This window comes from Sturnus vulgaris, chromosome 5 (assembly GCF_052056855.1).
Source record: "Sturnus vulgaris isolate bStuVul1 chromosome 5, bStuVul1.hap1, whole genome shotgun sequence".
Taxonomy (NCBI): domain Eukaryota; kingdom Metazoa; phylum Chordata; class Aves; order Passeriformes; family Sturnidae; genus Sturnus; species Sturnus vulgaris.
The window spans coordinates 61530858-61558009 of NC_142247.1; the positions used below are offsets into that span (position 1 = coordinate 61530858).

Sequence of the window (27152 nt, forward strand, 5' to 3'; positions counted from 1 at the left end):
ATTGGAACCCCTTGAAGACTGGTGGGGTGAACTTCAAAAACCCTGTGATGGGTTGAGAAAAAATTTCACCTGCTGCCACTTCCTCACAGTAAGTACCATTATTGAAGTAGCCCCAGAAACACACACTTAGAGTGTGATAGCTCTGAATCCATGTGGCCATCTTCCAGAGAAAATTAAAAATCCATGAATTCCTCAACTGATCAACCCACATAATAAACTGGATAATAGCCACAGTAACCTTGGTTATGAAACTCATGTTTAAAAAAGGGCTTGCAAATGGGAGAGATATAGCAGTGACCACATGGAGGCCAATCCAGGGTAAGCTGGACAGCATGGTGTCACCTACCACAAGCTTGGGTAATTTAAGAACTGTTATCCCCTTTTCTACCCCTCTCTCAATGCCCTCAGGCAATGCCCCACGTTCCGGGCGCCAAAATCTGTCTCGGTTTGAAAGACAGGTATGGTCTAAGGAAAGGCAGGAGCCCCTTTTCTGCGATGCAGAGTGCAATCCCCCTCCCTTTTAATTATTTTAGGTCCAATTCAGACACCTTCAGGCAGGAGATATGGGGATGAGAATAACAGTTCTTTACTGGTATTTAACAAAAGCAGAAAAAAACAACAACAGCTATAAAAATTGGCAACAGAAACAGTCTAGCTCCACTCCAGTCCCTTCTGGCCGCAGGCCGTCTCCCTGTGCTGTTACCGGTGCTGTGGGGGCAGGGCAGGTCCCGCGCAGTTGAAGAGGGCTGGGTGATGGCGGCCGCGGCCCAGGGGAGAGAGAGGATGGGGAAAGTTACTCCCCCCTCACGGTGTCGGTCGTGGTGCTCAGCAGAGTGTCCGGAGGTAGTAGGGTGAGCTGGGAGAGCCGCGGAGCGATGTCCAAAGGCAGGGAGCGTGGATCTCAGCGCTGGGATGACAGGGGAAGATGCCAGAGCAGAGCCCAGGTTGTCTTCCCACTCCACCAGCCAAGCGAGAGCTAGTCCCCCCGCTCCAGACCCCCAATCCCACCTTTCCTTTTCCGGTTCCCCCCCCCTCCCCCTCCAGCCACCCCCCTACGAGAGAACATTATCTGTCGTTTTAAGGTGTAGCCACAATTACTTAGCATAACAATGGGAGAAATTCCACAGAAAGAAAAGCGAAGCATTCAACCCCCAACATATACACACAGTATTCAACACATTATTAATCTGAAACAGTCTAAACTTTCTCAAATCCAGTCTAAAATGCAAACTGTTTTTCTGCTCAGTATAACCAAACCCTAGTTCCTTAGTTCCTCCAGATCAGAGACCATACCAGAGCACAGCATTGCTGCTTTCTGGCCTCATGCCCAATTCTTATTCCACCCATGAAACCAGGTGGTGGAGAAGGTCAAGCTTGGCTAGATTTCATTTCAGTGTAAGGCTGAGAAATAGCTGGGGATTCCAGGTCCTGAATTTCAGATCAACTCAGTGGTCTACTGGCCAATGAGATTGTAATGTATTGCTACATGACAGAGTGTAATTTAAGGTCCAAGATCACAGAAACAGTTCTCAGCTCTGTAGATCTTGAGTAACTATAGATTGTCCTAATAAATTTAAGCTAATTTTAACTAGTTGACTTGCATTTATCCAGCAGTGTAGCCTGCTAATTTTCTAGGTTACTAGTTCATTAATTCACTAATTTAGCACAGAGTAACCACAGGTCCCCAATAACAGCTTGCTGCTATAATACCCAGAAGTAGCTCATTTAGAGCTAACATAGACCTGCTTATGCAAGTTCCACCTGGATCTTTGTCTGCAGTTGGCATTTAAAAAAATTCAGGAAGGCATGTTTGTCCCTGACAACAAAAACCTAAAATTATTGTGATGAAACTCTGAAGCATTTCTTCCCAGAGAGAGGAAAAATTAAGTTACACAAGGCCACTGATGTCCAAAAATAGGGCAGGAGAGGAAGCATGGCTTATACTTTTATACTTTGCAATCTCTTCCTGAAAAAGTCGTATTAGGAAATATTCTTGAAGTCCCCTGAGTCTAGTCTTATCTGCCTAGCTAAGTGGATAAATTAAAGTCATTTGGTATCCATCCCACCTATTTAGCAGTGTGAACATCAGTTGCAGCACATGCACTGTGATACTATTCTGTGGCTTTGCACACTTCAAGACAACTTTCATTTTTGTCTGCTTACCCATTTTCCAAGAGGGACCATACAGCAGTTTAAGTCTCTGTTTTCACATGACTTTCTCCATTTCTGTACAGCTATTTCATTTAAGCAATGCAAAAAGAGACTTCTGGGACAGCTGTGTCTGGGCATGCTGTGAGCTAGCTGGAGACTTGCACAACCTTCTACTGGTCCTCTAGGGTGAGCACAAGAAAAAAGATGATTCAGGGTGGCAAACTCTTACAGATAAACATTTTTTGTAAGTCTGATAATAGAAGAATCAAGCAGAGAGTCATTCAAAATCAGAATAAGAAAATAAAGTAAATCTGTGTGTCTATTCACATGGGACAGCTTTTGAGGCAGAACAGCTTGTATCAGATTTTAAATGGGGGCAAAAAGAGCTGTAGTGTAAGAAATTCCTGCAGCAGAGGTGGTGAAATGGTAACTGTGATGTGGAGCAGGTCTCAAAAACAACCAAATAGACAGAGACCATGCCATTACCAAAGGACAGACTCAGGAACAGAAGTGTTAACAGCCACTGTGTCAAATGGATAGAATTACAGCATCACCACAGTATAACCTGTGCAGATATTAATTAGTATGGGGGGTAGAAGATGGGTAAGTATGACTGTTCCTTTGGTTAAGGACAGGAGTTGTAACTTCTGTCTCCTTTTTCCCCTTGAGACGTTTATTCTGTTGGGTATGCCCACATAGAATCCAATATAAATTCCAATTGGTGAAAATTTACCTATGGAATTAACAATTTTCTCTAGGCATGGTTTAACTGGTAACTATTAAACTTACTGAAAGCTAGGATTAAATGCTTAGTGAGAACCAAGTGCCTACCTTTTTATCTACACCTGAATTTTTTAAGTGCCACACAAGTACTAGCATTAAAGCACTGTTCCAGGGAGTGCTCATGCTAAATCCCATTTGTGTTAAATGAAGAAATAATTTTGTATTTGCTGTGTCTGTTCTCTTGTCTCTTTTAGTTCAAAGAATGCCTTCCAGCCAAAAAGATAAGAATCAGATTTATTTTTAGCGAGCCTTAGCATTATAATTCAGGATCCTTTTAATGTTCAACTGTGTATTTTCCCTGTTCTTGCTTGATGAGTCTTACAAATGATTGAAATATGAGGAAAATCATAGTGGTCAGTGAAATTGTTGGAGAGAACTTCCTGTATCTGTTCTATGGCTTACTCTCTCTCTGTCCATTTAGGTGGTTGGCTAATTGCCTGCCAGACTAAAAGGGTCTGCTACCAGATACTGGGAAAAGTTGTTTCCTCTTCCAGTCTGGGATCTCCAGCTGATTAATATATTCTCATGGCACTGCTGTTTGAAACCTTAACTAGTAAACATCCCTTTTATCTGACAGCTCCTGTCCCTCAGCAAGGGCCTCCCTAACCATCAGAGTCTCTGTGCAAGAATGCATTAATATGAAATACTATAGGCCCTGTGCACTGGCAGCATGGGATACGACTGTTTCTGAACAGAAAAAAGAGATGAAATGAAAGCACAGTAAGCACATAAAATATTAATTTAAGGCTCAGCATGATACGAAGTGTTACAGGGTGACACTTTTTTTCTTTCTTCCCTCTGTGGGCCAAATCAGATACACATTTGGTAAAAAGGACCCTTATCAATTAAAAAATTAAACCTAATCAATTAAAAAAACCACAACAAAACTAACAAAGATTCAAGGATAACTTGCTGCAGATAAACCTTGGACATGGGCCCAAGGTGCAACTTGAGTTCTGAAAAGATAGATGAGAAGTAGTTGCCAATAGTTTAGAGAAGAGCTGGAAAGTTAGAATATATATTACAAAATCAAGAACAGTTTCTTTCCCCTATGTCCAGTAAGCTGTAGTACCCACATTTTTACCAGGTTGTATGTGATATAAGGGGGACATGTATTTCCCATAATCAGGTTCTTCAGATGGCTAGGCAATTCCAAATTTTAAAGAGTAATAGCCAATCATCAACTCCTGAAATGAAAGACTATTTGGACATATATAAGTCCTTTAAATGAGGACCAGGCTAACGCTAGAGAAAAGGATAGGAGTATGCAGACTTCCATTGCAACTGAGATTGATTTCACTGCAAATAAGATTTCTGCATACTTTTTTATTTGCAGATGAATTCCCAGTACAATTCAAACAGTACTTTAGTTTGTATCAGAATTCTTAATCTTGAACTAGTATTATTTTGGGGAAAAGAAAGGACAAGGAGCCTTATTCAAAATTTTGGTCAGGGCAGAAAAAGATCACAGCCTCCTAGAATTGTTTAGGTTGGAAAAGACCTTTAAGATCATCAAATCCAACCATTGTTGTTATAACCAGAACAGTCTTAGATAAATTGGTGTGTACAAGGAACCATCAACATCATCATATTTCCACATGGATTTCAACTACAGTTCAAAGGAAGAGACAGAAAAGGCACTCTGTTCTCCTCGGTTTTCCATGATTAGAGGCATGCTGTGAGTGAATTGAGTTTGCAGTAACATTTCTTGCTTCTGTTCCCATATAAATGGTCCAGTGCATTGTTCCACTGAATGCAAATAGTGCCAAGCATACTGGTAAACATGTTGATTTGGATGTATCCTACCATCAGCTAACCAGATACACATTCTGTCACCATTTTATAATTGGTTCTTGCCATTCTGCTTTTTCTGCAGTTTTCTGCAATTCTGTGCTTACTTTAAGAAAAATGCGTAAGTTAGGACAGAGGAGGACGTTTTGGGAAACGGACTTATATACCTATTGCAACTAGTGTTTGAAGAAAATAAAATCCCTTGTTCTCAAAACAAGTTAAAGTCAGGTATCTGAACAAAGAAGAAATAATTGTCCTGCTCTGGATTTGTTCCTCACTGGGAACTGAAATAGCCATAATCCGTTAGTTTTGTGGTTTATCTGTACCAGGGCAGCCCAGCCAGTAAGGCACTGAGTGTTCTGGAAAATGGATAAAAATCTTCATGGCTTAGAAGTTACTATAAATAGACAGACTTATTGTGTGAATATATTCTAACAGTATAGTGATTTTAAAGGCCTGGCTTGAGTAAACAGGTAAACAGTGCAACAAAGACATACTCTTTGGTGACAATATTTACATTCTTAATGTTTATTATAATAGTTTGCAGCTCTGAAGGCAAAAGCATGTGAATATTTCCTACCACAGTCATTTGTGTTACTACAATGAATGGCAAGGTGGGCGTAAAACATGATTAAATCAAACCCAAAAAATCAAGCCCACGGAATTAATTTCTAAGAAACAATGCACAAGGCCACATTGCAGTAGATTAATTCTCTGTGCTGTGAATGAACATAGATGACTTTATAATATTTTCACTGTGATTTGATGTTACATATCTTATAGTAGGAGCACAGGGAATTTCCCATGCCTAGAGGTGGATAATCAGTCTTTCTTCAGTTCTTTGAAAATAACAAGGTTCATTCATGAGTGTTCTTTGTGAAGGCTAACAAGGATGGCTAACAAGTTAAGCTACTTCTGCTTTTATTTTAACAATTAGCTGTAAGATTTTCTGCTTTTGAAAAAACTCCTGTAGATGTTTTTCATGATATAGATATGTTATAGACCTATCCAGACAGAATGAAACTGAAGGGCTAGTCCATACTAGTTATGAACCAGGCTGGTAATGCCTATGAAATTGGCTGACATTTCACTTCGTAAGATCCAGTTACTGTTAACTTTGTAAAACTTTAATCATATGGAATGAAATATCCCATGCTGAGTAATGAAATAAATAATACTTTTAAAAGATACTGTTTTGATAATATGAAAAGAATCCTCAGCCACTTCTTGGAAATGCCCCTCTAGCCCAGTAGTTCCTTGGATTCAGTATTCAGTCAAAACTAATTAAGCAAAAGAGGCAATGTTCTTTGCATTAATGGCAAACAATAGTATACTGATAACTGTAGCTGCTAAAGCACATTGCCAGCATATATGAGCCATCCTTTACCAAATGTTGTTTCCTATGAAACAGGGCGAATGTGCTGTCAAGATGAAGCTCTGGAACTGTACCCACAGAAACTTGTTTGGCCATTCCCCTCACAGAAGTTTATTTCAGGATGCATTGTAATCTGAAAGTTTGTAAAGAAGCACTGGTCCTCACTGAGCAGCAGTGGGGTAATGGCTGTTAATTTCCCAGAAGGGTGTTGGCGAGGGCGTTGTAGCGATGTCACACTGCAGGATGTGTGAAGAAAGGACGTTTGGGGTACTACTGACATAACATGGCATCATCCTACTAGTCAGCTGGTGTCTGATTTTTCTGAAGGCTGTGAAAACATCTTGTATCAAGTAAAACTACAGAGGAGGTTACAGGGAAGAAAGAAGCTTTATTCTTCCAGAGAAAATGAGTCCATTGCTTCCTCTTACATTATGCTTAAGCTTATGGTTTGTCCCTTATTGTTTTCATTGTGTCTATTGTTTGTGTAGTCCAAGTCGAGAGAAAGGCAAACAGGGAAAGCCCCGCATCTGATTTCTAACGGATTCTCATCTCACTGGTTGGCAATCCCTACCTTTGAGTAGGAGGCTGAGATTTCATAGAAAGAGGCCTTAATATCAAAGATGTGCCATTGAAATCCTTAGGAAAATCTCCTTAAATGTGGGCAAATTATGAGACTTTGTAAAACAGCATTTTGTGCATCTTGGAGATATGTGAGTGTTTAATAATTAAGTCTGAAAATATTCCATGCTTACTTGGCAGATGAATCTCTCACATGCATGACCATACTGCATAGCTGCCAATCAGAAAGAAATAGTAGGACTGAATCCAAAACACCACTGCATCACTGCTGAGAAACTTTTGCTATAATTGCTTGTGTAGAGGTTGAATAGGAAACTGAGAGCAGTTGCTGATCTTTCAGTGATCCTTTCTTCCCCTGCTGACCTCTAATCAGCATGAAGGAAGAAACCATCCAATTCAAACAGAATAATAAAAAAAAGACAATATATTTGAAAAAAGAGATGATGCAGGTCGAGGATGAGAAAGGCAAGCTGGGTAAAGAGATGAGAACCAGGAGTGGAGTCTAATGAAGAAATTTAAGACAAGGACCCAGGAAACTGGAGGAAGTTTAATCGAAGGAGTGTTTTGGGAGACTGCTGGAAGTAATGGGGGAAGCTAGAATGAGTCATTCTGAAAACCTGAGTGCTTCAACACTAGAAGAAATATTTTTATAAAAATATTGCCAGAGTCTGTTTTAGTTCTATTTCAGATCTGAGTTAAGTCATGCCAGTTCATGTCCTATTTTAGACAACATTCAATATATATCTGGGTTGGTGCAGCTATTTCTGGGCACAGGTTAGTCTTTAATTTCATGTCAAATTGGTGTTAAACCGGTCTGCTTTGTCCTTCATGTCTTTCTTCTTTTATTAGTAATCCAAATTAACTTGATAAACAAGAGTTCTCTACCAATGTAAACTCTGTGTAGCTGGCATGTACTGTACCATTTTATAGATGAAGAAAATTACTCAGGTGAGTCATGTAATTTGCTTTAGGAAGGGCACAATGAATCAGTGAATGAGCCAGGAATCTAAACTGAGGAATTTATGACCTCCTGGTTTTTTTGGAAATCGCAACTCATGCTTCCTGCTATTTTTTTCTCATTACAGTATGGAGATAACAGCCTACTTTTGTTGTTTGACTTGTGCAATGCTCCTAATAATATTAACTGGTTGTACTTAGGCACTGATGAGCCAATAGTGTTGACCTTACAAGAAACTCGGCTACTTAGCTACTGTTGCTTAATCCTTCCTATCTGTAAGTTTGCTGTCTGTGTTGCTCAAAACCAAGCTGAGAATTGTCCTCTTTGCTTTGTTTACATACTATAGGAGGAAAAAACCCACATTGGTAGACAGAAAATTCTTCAAGTGAGCAAAAGGAGGACAGACTCATTGTTTGTATGCCTACTTGGGTGTGTCATACTTAAATTCAGAATGGGGGTGGGAACTGAAGGAACAAGAGACAGCAATGAAAGGCGAGAGGATGAGAAGGCTGGACTTGCATATTAATGAGAGCTTGCCTGTAATTGGGAATTTCCTTTCACTACATTTTTCTTTTTCCTTTTCCCACCACTTATCGTTTTGTTGTTTTTTTTTTCTTCCTCTGCCTTATGTATTATTTCATGTTTGTTCCACTCTGTGCAAGAGCAGTGTAGAGTTGGCTCATATCCTGATTTCTGTGACGTGCAGAAATAAGGATATGAGCCCATGCTATTACAGAGTGGGAAAAGCAGTGCTAAAAGGAAGTGGTACAGAAATCAGGGCAAAATTTTCTAACATCCCTCTGCTGAAGGAAGAATTTTCAGTTATTCTCAGATGGATGACAGTATCATGTTTACAGGACTGCTGCTAGGCAACTTCTTATTCGGTACAAAAGGAAAAGTTAGTCTTCATATGTAAGGGAATGTTTCAAAGCTAGGTCAAAAGGAAACAAACTAAATATCTGTGGCTATCAGGTTCAAACTATATTATAGACAGGCAAAAATACCATTCTATAATTTGATACCTAATTCTGCTTCTCTCCTGATGTTTGCACCTAAGATCAACTAAATCTGCTGTTGTCCCTCCCTTCTGCATAGGTCACATCACCTGAACCTCACAGCACCTTTCCCCTGCATGAATGACCTCTATGGTAATCCTTGCAACAAAACACAACTGTTCCCATAAAGTGTTCAGAGAGAGACAGGCAGACACATTCTGGCTCAGTCCACCTTTACGCTGTACACTGATTTTTGCAAATGCTGCCTTTTGCTATTTACTCTGCCTTCTCTCTTGGCTCATCATTTCCTTTTGAAAAAGATGTATATTTAAATAAAGATGGAAGATTTCCCTGAAATGAGTGGATTCAAAGAAACAGGGTAGACTCTCTCTTAACAAGCACATAAATAAAATTATTATTTAAATTTTTAAAAATTTCATTTACTGTTTGCGTTCTCAGGGTGTTAGTCTCTTGAGTCTGAGAAATAGGGTGGGGATTTGTTGGTTTTTGTTTTTTTCATTTTCTGAAATATGTTTAGCCTCTATTGACCTTAATTTACTCTCCAGTAAGTTAATTGCACATGGTAATCCTCTATACATACATAGAGTCTCAGTGATTTTTTTTGCATTTCTGCATTATCATCCTCTGAGTGATGCTTGGCAGGGTAGGGGAGGAAGAAAACAACAAAACCCCAATAAAATACAGTCCCAAAATATGTTTCCACTAGAACTGACTGAAACTGTGTGTGTAGTATACACTTACCTCGTCCTAACAATTCCTTTCTCTGTGTGCTGGCAGATTGTTCCCTTGCCCTGATTATGTTGCTGACATTATGCTCGTGAGGGAAATTCCTTCCTGACTCCAGATAGGGTGGATTTATAATCCTGTTGATGTAAGCAAAGCTGCCTGTAAGACTCAGTTGTCCAATCAATTCTACATATAAAGCTCCTGTTGAAGTAAATAGAATGAAACACAAGTTGCTGAAAAGATGATCAGAACCCTGGTATGGTGTTTGCTCTAGAGCCATATCTACAAGGTAACTTTACTGCAGCACTGCCCTGACAAAGAAAAAAAAGCAAGTCTTACTGTTTTCTCCATCATCAGCTGCTTGTCTCTCATTCTCTACAGAGGTCCAAGTATTCATGCAGGCCCACAGTTTAACCAGGGAAGTTAAAATTAGCCTGGAAACAACATATAAATACATAATCTTCTTTATTAACATTCAGCTATTATTAATTTTCATGCACCAAAACTTTCTTGGAAGAAAGCCTTCAAAATTTCAATAAAACCTTCTGTTACCTAACCTATCACACTGAACTGAAAACTAACTACAGTAAGGGAGAAATGTAACCTACCAGCGTTGCACATTGCTGGTAGCAGTTTATACTGGAAATGTTTATTTCCTGTGTACTTTTATGATGGAGGATTGGACACAGAGAATGTTTTAATTTAGAAATGCAGCTGGGGTGCCTTATGAGAGCTGCAGTTTAGAAACTTCATGGTCCTGTTGTTTTCCGTTCAACAGGCTCTAGTCAGACACAAAAGCATTGTAGTGCCTCCTTTTTGGGTTGTCCAGCTTTATCCTTCTGTGGCTCTACCCCTCCTAAGCTGAACTAACCAGGCCTAGGGATTCAATTTTCTATCTAGATGAAATCTCAATGATCCAATTACTTAAGACCAGCAATTACTGCTAGTTCCCTTCACTCTCATAATGCCTTGACTGCAGCTGCTTTTAGGATCTTCATCCTTATGGATTCTTTGTGTCGCCACTTCGAGAGCAGTTCTGCCTCAAAATTTAATGTCCATCCCCTGTTATCTTTTAGTTACTATGCCTTGGAATTAAAATGCCATGTGAAGATAAGCCAGACAACCCTCACACTTAGACTGGAGCTTTGGATATGACCCTGATCATAGTTGGCCCGAGGCATTAAGGTGTACATGGGCACAAAATTTCAGTCATAACACTGTCAAGCGCTGAGCCATGCTGTGCATAGCTCAAGTAAGAAGGGGCAGTGTTCAGCGGGTCATTACTATGGCAAATCTGAGCAGTGTCTGGTACCATGGGTAACAAGATGCTGTCGGCAGGAAAAAACCAACTGCCAAGAGTTTTCCGTCATGTTAATCCAACAATTTAGTGAGAATCAGAATTAAGGAAATCTAATTTCCCTGGATTTGGCCACGAGGTTAATTGGTTCTGGCATCTCACCCCACACAGGTTTCGGGACAAGCTAAAGCTGATCTCGCTCCAGCTGCTGCCGTGGAGAGAGCCTGACGCCTCTCAGCTCTGCCCCTTGCCACAGCTCCCAACGTGGCACAGCAACAGGGCGGATCACTCCGCTACTCCGACCGCGACCGAAAGCTTGGCAAAATTAATTCCCATTTGGCTCGGCAGCCCGGCAAAGCCTCACCTGGGCGGCGGCCGCCGCGGGGCCGCTCCCGCCTCAGGTGCGCCCGCCCGCCGCCACCTGCCGCGCCGCGCCCCGCCCCGCCCGCGCCTTTCCGGCCGCGGCCCCGCCGGCTCGCCCGCGCCTGCGCAGCGGCGGCGGCGGCGCGGGGCGGGCGCGGGGCGGCGGTGCCGATGCTGCCGGACGGTGCCCGGTGCGCGGTCGCGGCTGGCGGCGGGGCCGGGAGCGGGAGCGAAGCCGGGAGCGGAGCCGGGCGAGCCGGGGAGCGGCGCGCCCGCCGAGCAGCGCACGGCGCGGGGCGATGAACTCGCGCAAAGGTACCGCGCTGTGCCGGCCGGGCGGGAGGGAGCAGGGAGGGCTGCGCGGCCGCCGCTCACGCCGGCACCCGGCTGTTCTCTTCTCCCGGCAGTGCTGGTCCTGCAGGCCCGCAGGCGGCGGCCCAAGCAGTCCGCGGCGGCCGCCAGAAGGGACAAGCACCCGGCGCCCCACAAAAAGTGAGTACGGGGACCCCCGACCTGCCGGGACGGAGCCTCCCCCCGCGACCCCTCCGTTGTCCGTGCGTTCCTCGCGCGTCGCTCCCCGTGCCCCGTAACCCTCCTGCGGGCCGTCCCGGCTGCCCGCTCCGCCGCCCGCGGGACACACGGCGGCTCCCCCGGCACGGCACAGCACCCGCCCGGGCCGGGCCCTCCCACGGGGGATGTCGCCACGGCCGCTCGGGGACCGTCCCCAGCCCGGGCGCCGGGCTGAGCATCCTTCGGGCAAGGCCTCCCGGTGCCCCGTGGGAACCCGCGCCTGGCACTGCGGCCGCCGGCCCTGAGAACCCCCGTTTTGTCGGGGATCTGCCCGGCCCACGTGTTCCTCTCGGTTCTCCCTCCAGTTCTCTCATCTTTGTGGTCTCCTTTCCCAGTGCTTTCTGTGCCGAGGTTTCTTTCTGCATCATTGTCCCATCTACAGGCAGTCCTTTTCTCATCCACCTCGGTACCATCAGGCTATTTTCCTTTCCCGGATGTGTCTAATCCCCAACGATGCTAATACCAGCATCTTTGGTTTGTTTTAAGTTTCTGTTAGTCCTACAGATAAGAACAGAAGTTGTTCTCTGTTTTCCTCTTCTTGTTTTCTACTAGTCTTTCATGTTCTTGTCACTGTCCAGTTGATCTTCTCTCATGATATTTGTTCATTGAACCACATAGGAACATTCTTTCATCTCTATAGTGTTCACACTTTACTCTTTCCTAGGACAATGAGGCTTTGGACTATTTCATTTTTTGTCCTTGAAGGATTACATAGTTCTGTCACTAACTTTCACTGTGTTTTGTTCAGTGGGACTTTATTGGTGACTCATTAAGTTGCCAATAGGCTCTTGTCTTTGTTTTCATTACTTGGGGATCCAGTCTACCTGCTTTGTTCTGACAGGGAAATACGTCCTGATGTCACTCATTCCCCTCTCCTCCTGGAGAGATGTTGCTATGTGCTATGGCAAATGACTCAAGGTGCAAGGTCTTTTGCTTTGTGATTTCTATTGGAAGAAATAATAATGTATCTCTGACCATGAAGTATTTGGTTTGCTTTTTTTTTCTAGTTTCAGTGAATGGGTGCTTTTTTTCCCCCTTTAGGATGAGTAAAAATAGCATAGATGAGGTGCTGGTGTAGTGGTGATCAGACTTCGGCAGCTAACTTTTGTTCACATCCTGTTCCACTAGTGCTGTTTCCTCCAGCATTGTGTAAAAGCTGTATTATGCTTTCAGTCGTTTGAATTTGGAGTTACTGCAATGGAAACAAATGTTATGTGCAAGATATGCAGTAATTGATTCCCTTGTTTCCAAAATTCTTGGTGTTTGTAGTGTTACGTGGATTTGGTTTTTTTCAGTTTGAAAACGGAAATAGGTTAAATTTCACTGTAGCTCGAAGTTCAGAGTTATTTTTGAAGCTTTCAGTTAAGTCTTAACCACAAGGTTGTTAATAAACTTCTATTCTTAGGTAATAGAGCACTTAATACACTTCTTCGTGCAGCTAAGTGGGATGCTTTGCTGAATTACTTTGTTAAAAGTTTGCTTTCACAGAGACTTACTAAGTACAGAACTGGTAGTGTTTGTGTTTGCTGAAGAAGCTGGCTACTGTTAAGTCGGGCTGCACAGTCAGGAGCTGGCCATTTGCCTGACTGAGTTGGCATTTCCAGATGTAATGCTCCAATCTGATCAGTTGCCTTATGAAACAAGTAATTTTGCTGTAGTTGACAAGAGCCATCTTTTCCCTTCTGCTACGTATGTTTTCTCTTCAAACCACTTTTATGCTCTGGAGACAACCTATTCTGTTTCATGCAAACAAAAACTCGTATATGAAAGCAAAACTCCTTTCAAGTTTTTAAGTCTCCTTGCAAATAGTTGAGGCTCCCAAAATAAAACCAGTATCAGACATTTTCAGTATCTCTTTTGTCCTGTTCCTATCCTTACTTTAAATTCAACTGCTACAGCATACACGAGTGTTTTAGAGGCGTATGGTATCTGTGATGCACATCAAATGCACAGTATCTGCAAATGAAAATGTTAATTTGAGGGGTGGAGAATCTACACTGTAAGTTCCCCGTAGTGAACTTGTTCACTACAGGAAAAAAGCTGGTTTTTATTTTTTTTTTAATTTTTTTTTTTTTTTCTGAACTGTGGTTCTTTGGAAAACTTTTCTCTGCCAGGTCAAAGCTTTATGGAATTACTTCCATTGTTGCTGTTAACAATGTGCTTCAAAGGGAACTGCAGGACTCCTCTTGTAAAATTGGCTAGGAGAGTTATATCGTATTGTAGCTTACTTACAGGCTTTTGTTTGAAGAGTATTAAGGTGATGACACAAGAAGAAAAAATTGCAGTACTCTGAATAGCTTTTTGTCTGTAATGACCTTATTTGCCAAAGAAGACTGTAAGATTGGTCCTATAGCTGCTCAGTATTGACCCCCTAAGTCAATGAGGAGGACTGGTGGAGGTGAATCTGGGTTTTTTGAAATAGAGTGGGGAAAAAAAAAGAAAATAAATATCTCATATTTTGAAGAGGAAGCACTTTGTCTTGAATCAAGACTTTATCTATAGTTGCATGTAATAATAAAATTTACTTGGTATGACTTTACTTTGAAATCAAACATCCAGGTTACTGAAACAGAGTATCTCACTGTATTAAGATAAGTTAGCACTTGATTTTGGTTGTAATAGATGAATTTGCATGCTGTGTGTGCAAACTACTTACATATTTTTTCAGCTGTACAAAAGATTAATCAAAATTGTTAATTTGGGTCTTCTGTGATTTATTTCTCCTTAAAGTGGAGGTCTGCATTGAGAAAGGTCTATGAAATAGTGATTTTGACAGATACCTGAGTCTGTTCAGAGATAGAATTGCTTACAGGCAGACAAGCCTGTTTACTGTCCTTCACTTAGTGCTAACAGATGGCCTCAGGTACATTTACCTTTTGCATTTAATGGTATGGTAGGATCTATGTTCAGACTAGTACTGGCTTCAACTGGGGTAAGCTTCGACCTTGGATGTATTTTTTTGCTTGACTTTATTTCTAAGTGAATATAACAAAAACCAAGTGAATACCTGGTTAAAGTTGTCCTCTTTAGCATGTCAACTGTACATCTTTAACCAAAGTTAAAATAGTGCATTTTGTAAGTAAATAAACTCCATTTGATGGTATGTGTATGGGGAGAGGAGAGGGGATTATGTGTGCTGCATATTTTGATACAAATGTATAAATCCAGATACCAAGATTGATTTTGGTTTTGTTTTAAAGCAGTACTTTAGAACAGGTGATACGGACCATGTGATACTACGTGCAGTGATGCAGTACATCTGTGTTGGCTAACAAGGGAAGTGCCAGATTTCTGCACTGTGCATTTCCACATGTCTAACTTCTTGCATCCACAATTATTTTATAGCTATCAAGATTTAGGATATTTTACATCCTTATGAACTCTTAAATGTGTAAAAGTCGTGCACTGCTTTTGTTTGTTAGTGTTTCTCTACCACAGTGTTTTTCAGCCTTTTTCAGTAAGTTTTCTTAGAAGCAACATCTATTAGGTAGTTCCTGTTCCTGTAAGTACTGGCTGGATATATTCTGACCAGAGGCTACAGATATAGCTCTTGGCCTTTCTATATTAAAGTCACCATAAACTCACACAGTCTGCAGTGGTCTTGTATCTGCCCCTCAAGTGTAATTAATGTTTGTGAAGTTGCTGGCTGTTTTTTTTCTTCTTGGGATGATTTACTGAAGAATGACAGAGAAGCTAATGTTAAATTCTTAAAAGCTTTTGAAAGAGGAGGATTAGGAAAGATTCAGAAGGATAGAACCCAAAGTTACGCCAATATCTGATGAATAAGGTGACCTCAGTTCTCTACTGAAGAAAGGGATAGGACTGATAAAAATAAAAAGGTGGCTATATAGCAGTTGTATTCATAATTGATCCCCTTCCCTTTTAGAAGTAATTGCTTTTGTTGTGATTCTACCAGACTCTTATCTTTGCAATCTAGCCCATATTTTAATAATCAATAACTAATTCTGTTCTAATTGCCTATGGGGACTTTGGGAATGGGCACTGTTTTACTAGGTTGTTTAAAAAGAAAATTAAAAATATTAATATTTGAAGAAACAAAAAATTATCTCTCTACCTGTCATTATGGCTCTCAGTATTTGTGTCTTTAAAGTACTGTTTGTCTCATCCTTCATATATTTGAAGTGATAACCCTTGCTTCCTGATTTTCCTAGCAAGACTTTTTTTTTTTTCCCTTCTCTACAACGCTTATCCTTGTTATATCATTTTTCACTTTTAATCTGTTAACAGTTACACCATATGGTAAGTGTAAGAGGGATGGTCCTATTTGAAGTGCAGAGCTTTGACAGCAGTCTTCTTGTGTCCACTGTCTACCCCAGTAACACACCTTTCAGGATGAACTCTGCTTTTGGAAAGTATTGTGTTTGGATGGATCTCTGATAATGTGCAGAAGGTATGTGGAGATGTGGCTGGAAAAATAAGCCTTATATAATAAAGCACATATTACAGAACAGAATTTCAGCAATCTGCATCTGAGCCTAAGATAACCATAGAAGAACTTTTTGTATTTAACAGAAGTTATTCTGAACCAGCATTTTGACTGAAAAAGATGGCCTAAATTTCAAAGTGAACTTCTGTAAAGGTACTAACTTTTTCTGCATTTCATGTGTACTGTTTTTATTTTAAGTTATACATTGGGAAATCCTATGATTTAAAATAGTATATATGTCTAAATAACACATAATCTGGTTTTGTCCAGCAAAGCAGTTGGCAGGCTTTTGACTTGTATATCAATATCCTCCTTAATGAAGAAATGTTCTACTAAGGAAGTCACTTTGAGTTAATGCTAAAGGAATCTTATCTTGAGCTTCTTGGTTAAAGACAAACTACTGAACAGACCCTGGTGAAATAATGCTTCTTGACAGTGGTGGTGCCTCATTGTTTTTCCTCAACGGAAGTTAGTCAATTAAAAGTCGATAATTTGAATGTAGGAGATTAAAAGAATCAAGGGCTTAGGTTGCCTTGAGCTATTATCAATGCTTAGTTTGCAACTTTCTAAAATGGAAGGGAGTATTCCATCATTAGAGGTCAATTATATTTTCCTATCCCTGAGGAAAAAAATTTATATCTCTACTGTTCTCGTTGCAGTGATAAAGGTCAGAGCAGTCTAACTACAGTATGTGTGTCTTAAATTCCTATTAAAAATCAGTTGTTTACTGCTTTTCAAGCTGACTTAAAACTGTATTGGTTTTTGTATTCATGTTTCCAAAGAAAGCTCTCTTGGGACATGTTTCTTCCCTTTGCATTGCTCTGCTTTTTCTAGTTTCATGTTTCACCTCAGTAATTTCTCAGAGTAATGACTGTGTTTGTCTCCTACTTGTTACGCTTGTTATGCTTGTTGCTGCTCACCTGTATGTGATGTTATTTTTTCATCACAGATTGGGATGTAGATGTTTGTAAAAAATCATTAAAATCCAGGTAAAAAGTAATTAAAAGAATGCCAGTTAAGTGCAGCTGAGACTTTAGTTAAGTAAAGTACTTGACTAAATATGTAATAAATAAAGCCAGCCTTTTTTTAATGACTATTTTAAGGTTTGAAAGCTAATGCTTTAAAATAAGTTGTGCTTCTCTATAAATTGTGATTTACATTTACGGTCATGACATAGTTCACATTGTACTGTTTCAAAAAATATTATGTAGAACTAAAAACTGCTCAAAGAAGGAGGTAGTAAAGGTGATTGAGGATATTGGGCAGCTTAATTTATGACTAGTACACTTCAGATATGTAAAGGTGGTTAAGGAGCATTTTGATATGCCAAAAAAATCATTAGAGGTATAGAAAGGGTGGAAGAAATAACTTGCCTTTGTTCATTACAAAACAATGGTATTCAAAGAATGACTTCACTGAAAAAAAAACCTCCAACCCAACTTCTTTTTGTACAGTACAAGAGACAGAGTGTGGCTTTGCAATATGTTGTAGAGTCCCAAGTTACAGGTGGGTGTAAGAGAGATAAGGCTGGTAACCAGAACCATCAGTAGTTTTTAAAAATGTTAATGTCAGGGCAGTGATTTTCCAAGCCCCTGTTTGCTGAAGACTTGTCAAGTAAATTTGTCCTAATACAGATTGATCCACTTGTATACTCATCTCTAAGCACATGTTTCTGGCACCCAGTGGTATAATAACTGGCCTAGGTATGTGTTTGACCTAAATTAGTGGGACAGCCCTTAGATTTTCAAGGCCACTTCTGTGGATCACTTGCAGGACCTGATGGTATTTTCAAGCCTGACAGGATCTGTGAGGCTGGATCCAAACAGGGTGGTCTAATGTGTGGCACTTCTGGACCTGGCTCAGGAAGGAGCTGTGAAACTGGAGTTAGCTCCTAAATCCAAGTGTACAGTGAATTAGTAGCAGCGTGTTTGAGAAGAGCTTTCATGCCCAAGAACAGGAAGGTTATGATAATCAGGTGAGGAGGCTTTCCAGGGAGGAAAAAATACTGAAGGAATGGGCATGCTTGAAATGCTACTTTCCTGTAGGCTTTGATGCCATCTGCAGGTCTGAGTTTGATGCCAAAATGAGCCTGGGATTGCTTTCAAGTTGTGAATCTAAGAGTTCAGATTATTTCCTCAGTTGCTGTGAACAAATAGCTTTAAGGTTTCAGTTCTCATGCTTATGTAATAGCTCAGTAGTTCAATCACCTGTGAAGTAAGAGGAATTTCAAGCTTCTTATTTCAACCTGCCATGTGTAAGTGTCAATCATAAGATTATAGGCCATGCTAGGCTTTGGTGTGTAAGGCACAGCCAGTAACTTTACAACCCTGCTGCTAAATAATCAGGAGCAACAGACTGATGGAGTGGGAAGGTGAGTGATTAAAAGGGAAGGGTTGCTATCAAGTTTCACTAATACACAGGTATCAGCATGCTGCTTGACTGCTGCCAGGTAACTGAGTTACAAAACAAACCCATGGTGATTTGGTTAGAATGAGGCTGTATGGGTCATTAAATGATTTTTCTTTTTAGTGCAGCGGTTACAATTCAGCATTTTTATGAAAGAAGGAGCCCTGAGGAGATCAGAGACTTAAGCTTTCTTTCAGGTTCCCTTTCCTGGTGTCAGAAGGCATAGTATGACAGATCCCTTTTGCTGGAATCTATTCCCAGGTGAATGTTATGAAGTGTCAGGGAAACCTGAACACAACCAGGAGCTTCCATGATACTATTATGAGTTCTGGCTCAAAAGAATAAAAATCATCTTCACGGATGATAGTATCTGAAAAAGCATTTTACTTTTTCTTAACTTTACTCTATTGCTCAGGGTGACCTGTTTTATATAGTAGTAACATGCTGTCTCAGCACATGTTGGTGTCCAAGTCCATGATGCTGGTCCCTAGACATCTAATCAAATTCCACTCTGCCTCTTTTTAATGTTAGTTAGAGCTTTTAATGTTTATTTTTTGTTTCCCAGAAATGTTTTCTATATAGTAACTTGTAAGTTGGATTGTGTCAACTGTTGCCCTTGTGTTCAGCCTTCTGAGTGTTGACAGATAATTTTTACAGTTTCTCACACTGTTCTTGTAAACAATGAATGTTTTGCACTCCTCTATGGAGGAAGAGAGAATTGATGGATTGTTGATGGGACCTATGGGGTCAGGAGGTATTATCCTCACTGGCCAATCCATGGTCACTGTTGGAATTCTACAAATAGACAAGAAATGTAAATAAACTGCTTCTTTTTCCTGCTTGGTCCTTGGAGTCAGTGAGTGTGAGTGCCTTTTTCTCTGTGCCATTTGGTGACAGTCAGCTGTGTTGAGAAGATGGCACACAGCGATTTTGGTGGTTGCTTTCATAGAGACACTCTAATCAGGAATGAACAGTGCTGGGAATTGGGAGCTTTGTGATGAACTCAGCAATGCTGTTGTGGGCAGACATAATTTGGGCACACAAGCCAGTCAAGGCTCTTGGAGAAGCTGGATGTGAAAACACAGTATGTGAATCTCAAGTGGACTTAAATGTGAGATAGTGCTATAAAGAACTATGCTGAGGCTGCCACTGTATTTTAGATCACCAGATACCTCTTTTATAACTGCTTTGGTGTTTAGTATGGATCAGTTACTTTCAAATGTTGCATTTTCACTGCTAATCCAAGTTGTTTAGTAAATCCAGCATTTAAAAACAAGGTTGAAACTATTTATTCCAATAGACAATACCTGTTTTTCTTTATTTGTCTAGAACAAGTGTTATTGAGAATTGATTAGTTCATCTAAAAATGTTGCAAAAAAAGTTTCACAATTTTTTTACATATTATTTAAGAAACATGGTGCAGGAAATAAAATTATTTATCCTGTTCTTATAATTGAAAAGTAGTGTACTTGTATTCTCTAACATTTATTGCTGAAGCCAGAAAATCCGTTTTGTGGAATGAGAATATTTGTCTTGGGAATAAAGATGTTTCTCTTTTAAAATGATAATTTTGATCTAATTTTATGTTTCCAAAGTGACTCTCAGTAGCTTGTGTCTCACAGGATGCCATATCTTGTCCTAATTGTAACATTATGAAAACTCGAGATAAAGTTTAAGTAGATCAGGCTCCCTTCTCGTCCACTTGTACCTTCTCTGCAGGTGCTGCTTGTTTTAATCCTTGTCTCAATCTTCTGCTTTACCATGCCAGTGAAAACAGAATTTTTAATAGCTGCAACTAAAAGGAGCATTAAAATAAACTGCAGCTGAATACATATATTGAAGCAAACCCACAGATTTAATTTTAAAGTTTTACTGTTTTCATTATAGTTTTTCCTATACATCAGTGTGTGGGATCACTGTGTGTATCAATGTCTGGTGAGCAGAATTCATTTTATAGTGAAAATTATAGGCCTTTCCTAATGGATTTGCCTGATATTCTGCCTTTGCAAATGATGAAAAAGGAACATGATAATTTGGGGGCTATACATTTAAAATGAATAATTCACTCTTCTAATTGTGCTGCAATCTGAATCAATTTGACACGTTTGCCTTGTTATGCTCCTTTCCCACTTTAAAACAATCAACATTTTAGATAAGTATGTCAAGTAGTAAAGCCACTTTAAAAAAAAAACTATGAAACTGTAAAAGAAGGTCCTTTTATGATGATTTTATCACAGAAAGTTAAGTGTCAGCAAATAATTATATTTTCAGTTTGTGTGATGCATAGATTGCTAAAAATCACTTTATCTGATTTCTTCAATAAGTGGGAATTTTTATAGAAGACATGCATTTAAGTAGAAGAATTTGTCTGAGATTTTAAATCAGAAAGTAGCATTATATATATGTTGACAGTGTTTCTATTAAATCTATACAGTACGTGTTTAATTATGGCAAAAATAATGAAAAGAATTCAAGAGTTAGCAAAAACTCAAAAAAGCAAACCAGACCTCATAGGATCTCTGTGAGTTTTTTCTTAGCATCAGGACCTGATTGCAAAGTGCAGAGAACATGCTTGTCCTGTTGGTTTATTCAGAATGTTTTTAAGACATAGTGGTGTTAATATGCAAGGGCAATGGACCTGAATATGTGCCAGCTTCTTCCTAATTACAGTGCACAGCCCGAGGTATTAAGTTGAATTGAAACTGTGTATAGTTTAAATTACTGTGTTAAACTCTGAGCTTTGGTATGCCAGATGTTGGCAGGTTTGACTTAGCAATGATTGCTGCACAGAAGCAATATCCAGCAAGAAGAATCTTAAATTCTCAGAGTCTGCTTTTCAAACTGTTGCTCAGATTTTGTTCTGTAGTGATATTTCCATGTTGATGTTGTGAAATTTACATTGTTAATAAAGGCGCTGCTTTAAAATAATGCTGCAGAGCTAAGGAAAAGATTTTATTGCTTTTCCGTGCTTGTGTCCTGTATTGATTTTTTTTTCTCCACAGTTTGTGCCAATTCTGCCACTATTTTATTTTTGAGAAAATGTTATTGTTCATATTTCATGGTTGGTTTGTACTGGTATACGTAATAAGTAATAGTTATGTATGTGCACGTACATAAAATACTGCCTTTACATAAGAAACTTAATTTGGGAGTCTTTAAATATAATTTGAACTCAGTAGATAAAGTCCCTTTCATCTTCATCATAGCAAGGATGAAGTGTGTAATCTCTTAGTGTTCCAGGAGAGGCTGAAAACAGCAAAGTGAAAAAATAGGTCCCCTCTCACTTCTTTGCCTAGTATTACCACCTTTCTTCTTGGGTTTGCTTCTTGTGGTGTTCTCATCAATGTATGACAATTATAAACAAGTGAAATAATACAGAGCAAGCTGCCTTGTTTTTAAGATGATAGGATTTCCTTCAAACTGAATTATTATAGATCACATGGAAATAAAACCAAATCAAGAACTAAATGCATATTCACCCCATTTCACAGGATAAGATTTAATGTTGGCTTTTATCAGCTGCAATGGAAAGCAGAAAAGGCCATATTTGCTGCCAGTAAATACAATATACTTAGAATATCAGAATGAAGAGTCAGTGAATGTATAGTAGCACTGCCTTATCTTTGCAGATATACATGAATTTAAAGGGGAAATGGTTGGAGAAAAGAAATAGAAGACACGGCAGAGCCAGAGTAAGGGGCCTATTACTTCAGCAGAAGATGGAAAGACTGATGTACAATGTAGGGTTTCACTGATGGGGAAGGAATGTGCATGTGCTCCAGTGAATCTGAGCAGGCACCCAAAATGCTCTAAGAAGTCTGAGAAAATTGGAAATGGGGACCTACTGAGGTGAAGAGAGAATGTCTGTGTGCTTGTATGTATAAATAAAATGGCTTGCTATTTCCCCTCTGAGCAACACATTGTCTTATTTACAGGATGATAAATAATTCTGAATTCTTTTCTTTATGGAGACTGGGAAGGGGTAAATCTAATGACTATTCCAGCTCTGTGCTTTCTCAGCCTGAATTTCTTCACTGCTTGTCTCCCATGTTTGCAGTGTGATCTGTGCCCACCATCTGCTGAGGTGTTCTATTAATGCAGCTTGGACATGTATTTCTCTGCAGGTTAAATAGCTTCTAATGGAGCCATCTGTAATCTGCCCTTCCAAATCTCAGAATCTCTCCTCACTGCTTTGTTGCACCCAGGTTTCAGAGAGGTTGCTAGAAAGTCTTAAAGGTCAAACCAAATAATTATTGATAGTTGAGTTACAGTGATAACGGTATTTGTTACTAGTAGCTTACAGACAAAATGATGCATACCTAAACTCTGTAGTACCTACTCTTTCTCCAGTGCTATGCCTACCCTTCTGGGATGGATGCTTTCATTTGGGAGAAGGGAGGGATATTGCCAGGCATCAGCCTCCTGGCACTGCTGAGAGGTCTGTGAGCTTGATGTTGGTAGCTTTTTATTCCTTATTCTGAAATCCATTTGAATAATTTTTACGTGATTCCACAGGTTATTTCTGTGCTGCCTAGTAAATCCATGTTACAATCTATGTCAAGCCATCCAGATTTATTATATAGTAGTGTATTTTATATCAGTTTGATGCTTGTTCTTTGTTACTTCTGTGAGTGTTTTTGCCCAGCTCCCAGGTTACAGTTCTGCAGCCATCAGCTGATCACTGGTGAGGTGTTTTTAGCCCCAAGTCTCTGTATCATCCTGTCATATTCTAGTCCTCTGCAGTGGTTCCATGTCTTGAACCCTTTATACTGCATTTTATTCCAGCATCTTAAATAGTTATTTACACAGAATAATTATTATTGCTGTATTAGTTCCAGATATATATGTATATAACAATGGGTGCTACACTGCACAGCTGTACAAGGTGAAGCAATAGCTGAAACAAAGTAGGTGACAGTCCTTTGATCAGTGGGCTGTTGCTGTTCAATGCTAAAACAAATCTCCAGGCAGGCCAGATCTTCAGACAGAACATGGAAAGTCCCAAGGCTCACCTTAACACAAAGCCTGTGGCCATTACAGACAATGGCAGCAGCATTTTTATTGTCCCCATGGCCTTGCTGTGTGTGATCCGTGGTGAGCAGCGATCGCCGTCCTCTGGTCAGGTAGCCTGGATGCAAATATGCTGAATACATAAAACTGCTGTTCTGAACTTGCTGCTGCTCAGGTGATTGCAAACTGGCAAGAGGCAGTTAGGGAGTCAGGAGGCACAAATTTATTGTTGATTTGGCGATGGCTGAGGGAAGTGGCATTCTGGGCCTTTTTCCAGGAAGATAGATGATGTAGGAATTCAAAACATGCTACTTAAATCAGCACATCGTATTTGCAGAAAGTACAGACAGAAGCTTTGTCAGAGGAAGGGGTTCTTCATGTACATTTGAAAAATTGTAAGAGTATTAGCTTTAAGATTCCAATAAAATCTGCTTTGTTTTTACAGAAAGTCTATATAGTCTTAAGCTGCTTTATAATTATCTTAAATTATTTCCTTGCCGAGAACTGCAGTAGTAGCTAGTGGGAAAATCTGGGTAGTGGGGAAGTTCTCATTTGTCCAGTGAAGTGATCACCACCTGTGGAAGTGTTCAAAAGGCATGTGGATGTGGCACTTAGTGACATGGTTTAGTGGTCAACATGGTAATACTAAGTTAATGGTTCCCGCTGATGATCTTTTCCAACCCAAACGATTTTTATTACTATATGAAATAGCAATGGAAAAGCTGCATAAATACTAAGAACGTCTTGTCTAGTTTTTCTTTTCTCTTATAACTAAGATGCACTTGTTGGTAGAATTGTTTTGAAAGTTGTTTTCTCTTATATTAGGACTTGTACTGCATTTTATTTTCTGTATTTAGGGTATTCAGGTTATCTTGACATGAAACATACAACAGCTGACCTACTTTAAAGTGAAGACCAGAGAGATGGAAAGTATGTTCCTCTTTTCTATTTTATATTCAAGAAAGTGAAAAAAGTAAGCTTCATACATAGGTTTTCATAGTAGTACTTCTCTGAAATTGTGCTTGGAGAGTTTTTCAGTATTGCATTCATAAACCAAATGATTTTGTGATGCTGTTTTATTCTGGCAATAGAAATAATTTTCTTTTGAGGAGTAAGTACCTTAGCTTTAGTTCTATATGTAGTCCTTGGGGATTTCTTTTGTTTTGGGTGGAAAACAGAATTAGATTTTTCTATAATAGTGAAAAACCTTATCTGATGAGTCTTGGGAAAATTATTGTAGATGTTGATGTTCTCCTGCTGGCTTTTATGATTATTTAATATTCTTGAAACAAGCCGCTAGGTGGCAATATCAATTAAAAATTTTCCAATATATGCAGCTCAAGTTGTCATCTAAAATGGGGCACTGGGGAGTAGGTTTGATTAAAGTGAAAACATTACAACTTGCTGTATGCAAGATTTTCTTGATGTAGAGAGGAAATGTTCTGCCAAAGCACTTGGTGTGGGTGATTGGTGACTGAGGACAGCTGGGTGTATTTGCTTGTATAGAGAGGAAATGTGTTTTTCCCTTTTTTGTATTTCTACAATATTTGTTTGACATTTGCAAAAGTGAGCTATTACCACACTACTTCTTGATGAAACTTATTTCAACCTACCAGTTAGAATCAGTTGGGTTGTATCAGTGTTACTTGAGAAACAAATCCTTACTGGTGAAATGAAACATTTCAAACTACTTAATTTAAAATCAATATGAATTTACTTATGGCTGTCGATGAAATCATTATTTAATTGTCTGTTACAAGTAGACATTTATTAATGGGTGTGCTGATTATATCTTCTTTGGTGTGGGTGCCACTGTACAGCACACAGGCTGGGTTTGTATGTGAGACAGAAGACTGAAGTGCTTGCACAGCTGAGCACATACAGAAACCATATCCCATGTCACAGGGATTGTCTTATCACAGATATCTGGTCCTTTTATTTAGATATGTATATGTTTTTTCTGCATGTTTATTGAAGATGCTTTTGCTGGTGTTCCTGCTCAAGGAACTGTTCAGGCTCCTGTTTGGGTTATTATCCTGGGAATACATGTAATGAAATTGCTGGCATGTGGTAACAGTGGCATTTCTGCTTTAGTGGGGTTTTACTGGAGCTCCTGTCTGTCTGCTCCATCCTGCCGGTACCACTCCACATGAATTTTTGAAACATCTCTGTAGTATGCTGTACTCTTGTTAGGCTTTCTTCCTGAGTGCTTTAACTTTTTGGGCTTTGTTTCCAGTACTTTTTTCTGTCAGTAATAGGCATGTCAGTAACCTTGCTGTGTGAGGCGGTTGTGCTGTCTATTGCTTTAATGCTTAGTCTTTATATTGTTAGTACTTATAATCATTTTATCAGGCAGTGGCTAGAGGAACTAATTTATCTTGAAGTGATCTATATTTTGCCTTTGTTCTGTTTGTCTGCTGTGTATTAGGCTTTTGCAGTGACTTCTCAGTCCAATGTCATGCAATTTCTCCTGATCTGTTTTTGGTGTGGTTGATACAGCACAAGAATTCCCTTCAAGGTGCTGCTTTTCAAGTGGTGTTGAAAATTCTTGATTTGATGGTCTTTGATGGTCTTTGTGCCCAGTAAACTCTGTCATAGATCAGACTGGACTGCTTGTTTTAACGAGGTTGTGAGTGGTGCTTCCTAAAGCCAGTGATAGTGTTCTCATAAGTTACTATGTCTAGTGTATCAAGTCTAGACAATTAAGGATTGGATTTTTTTTTTTGTTTGCTTGTTGAAGTTTTTTTACAGGTTTAATTCAGCTTCTTTTCAATTTTCTTTTTAAGGTAAGTAATTACATTGTACCTGGTGGTGTCGCTCTAACGTGGTTCTCTGCATGCACTGCCTCTGTAAGAGCGGGTAGTTTAATCTTACTGAATTACAGTAGATATTTATACACTACTGGGATAAAAGGAAAGTATTTCCAAAACTTTATATTGTGATAAAACCTGTAGAGTCTGCTGCTATTAAGGTTTTTATTAAGTTTAATAATTTATAATTTATGTACTACTCTGTTAGAAGCTGTGTAGAAAGTGCTTCATGGTTATGGACTGTGTTAGGCATAGGGATCAGTAAAGACACATCGGTATTTTATCTGGGAAAACTGAGCAGGGAATGTAAATGCTAAAATTCACTTAGCAGGCAAAATGAGTTGGCAAATGCTGTTAAAGGTTTTTAGACTCTGATCCAGAGTCCAATGCTTTCTTGTTGTTTTTCCTCTTACTGGTATTCATTGTTACATGTTTCTGTAGGTGAAGTATTCTGGTTATGTTTGAGGTGGGCTGGGTTAGTGCAAGGCAGAAACTTTCCTGTGTTATATAATAGAGTGTATTTTCTGTGATTGTGTCGATTTTGAGTCCTGGTGGTATTTTTTCTACTACAAAGAAACACTTTTAATTCTTAGCTGTCCTTTTTCTCAGGGTATATTGTATCCAAAAGTAATGTTATGTCATTGCTGCTTAACAGTTTTTCTTCCAGGTGTGGCATGTACTTTGCACAATGTGTCCCTGCCCTCCAGGCATTCTTGATCTGAGTGCTTTGTTTTCTGTGATGGTCTGGTGTCTGTGTTACCACAGAGTTTCCAAATCTGAGTCTTTTCAAATGGGTCTCTCTTAACAGTATTCTAATACTTTCTGTGATTTTCTACCTTAGTGTTGCTCCCTTGCCTCTTCAGGCAACTC

The 27152-nt window shown here is 39.7% G+C and overlaps 1 protein-coding gene and 1 long non-coding RNA gene across 3 annotated transcripts in view; one reads left to right on the forward strand and one right to left on the reverse strand.

The window, feature by feature from the left end:
• Positions 1-564: 564 nt before the first annotated feature.
• Positions 565-11011, reverse strand: LOC148223738 (uncharacterized). Its single transcript, XR_015804079.1, has 4 exons — positions 9719-11011; positions 9395-9580; positions 2164-2332; positions 565-907 (listed from the first exon to the last, which is right to left on the reverse strand). It is a non-coding gene; the product is annotated as an uncharacterized LOC148223738 (long non-coding RNA).
• A 255-nt stretch (positions 11012-11266) lies between these two features.
• SRPK2 (SRSF protein kinase 2) overlaps positions 11267-27152 on the forward strand; it is a 129483-nt gene continuing 113597 nt past the window's right edge. The window contains exons 1-2 of one of the 2 annotated variants that reach the window (XM_088165833.1): positions 11267-11354; positions 11447-11531. In XM_088165833.1, coding sequence (XP_088021959.1) covers positions 11339-11354; positions 11447-11531 — 101 coding nt within the window. In that variant the 5' untranslated portion in view covers positions 11267-11338. The remainder of the gene's footprint in view (positions 11355-11446; positions 11532-27152) is intronic. The other variant, XM_088165830.1, reaches the window with a different exon arrangement.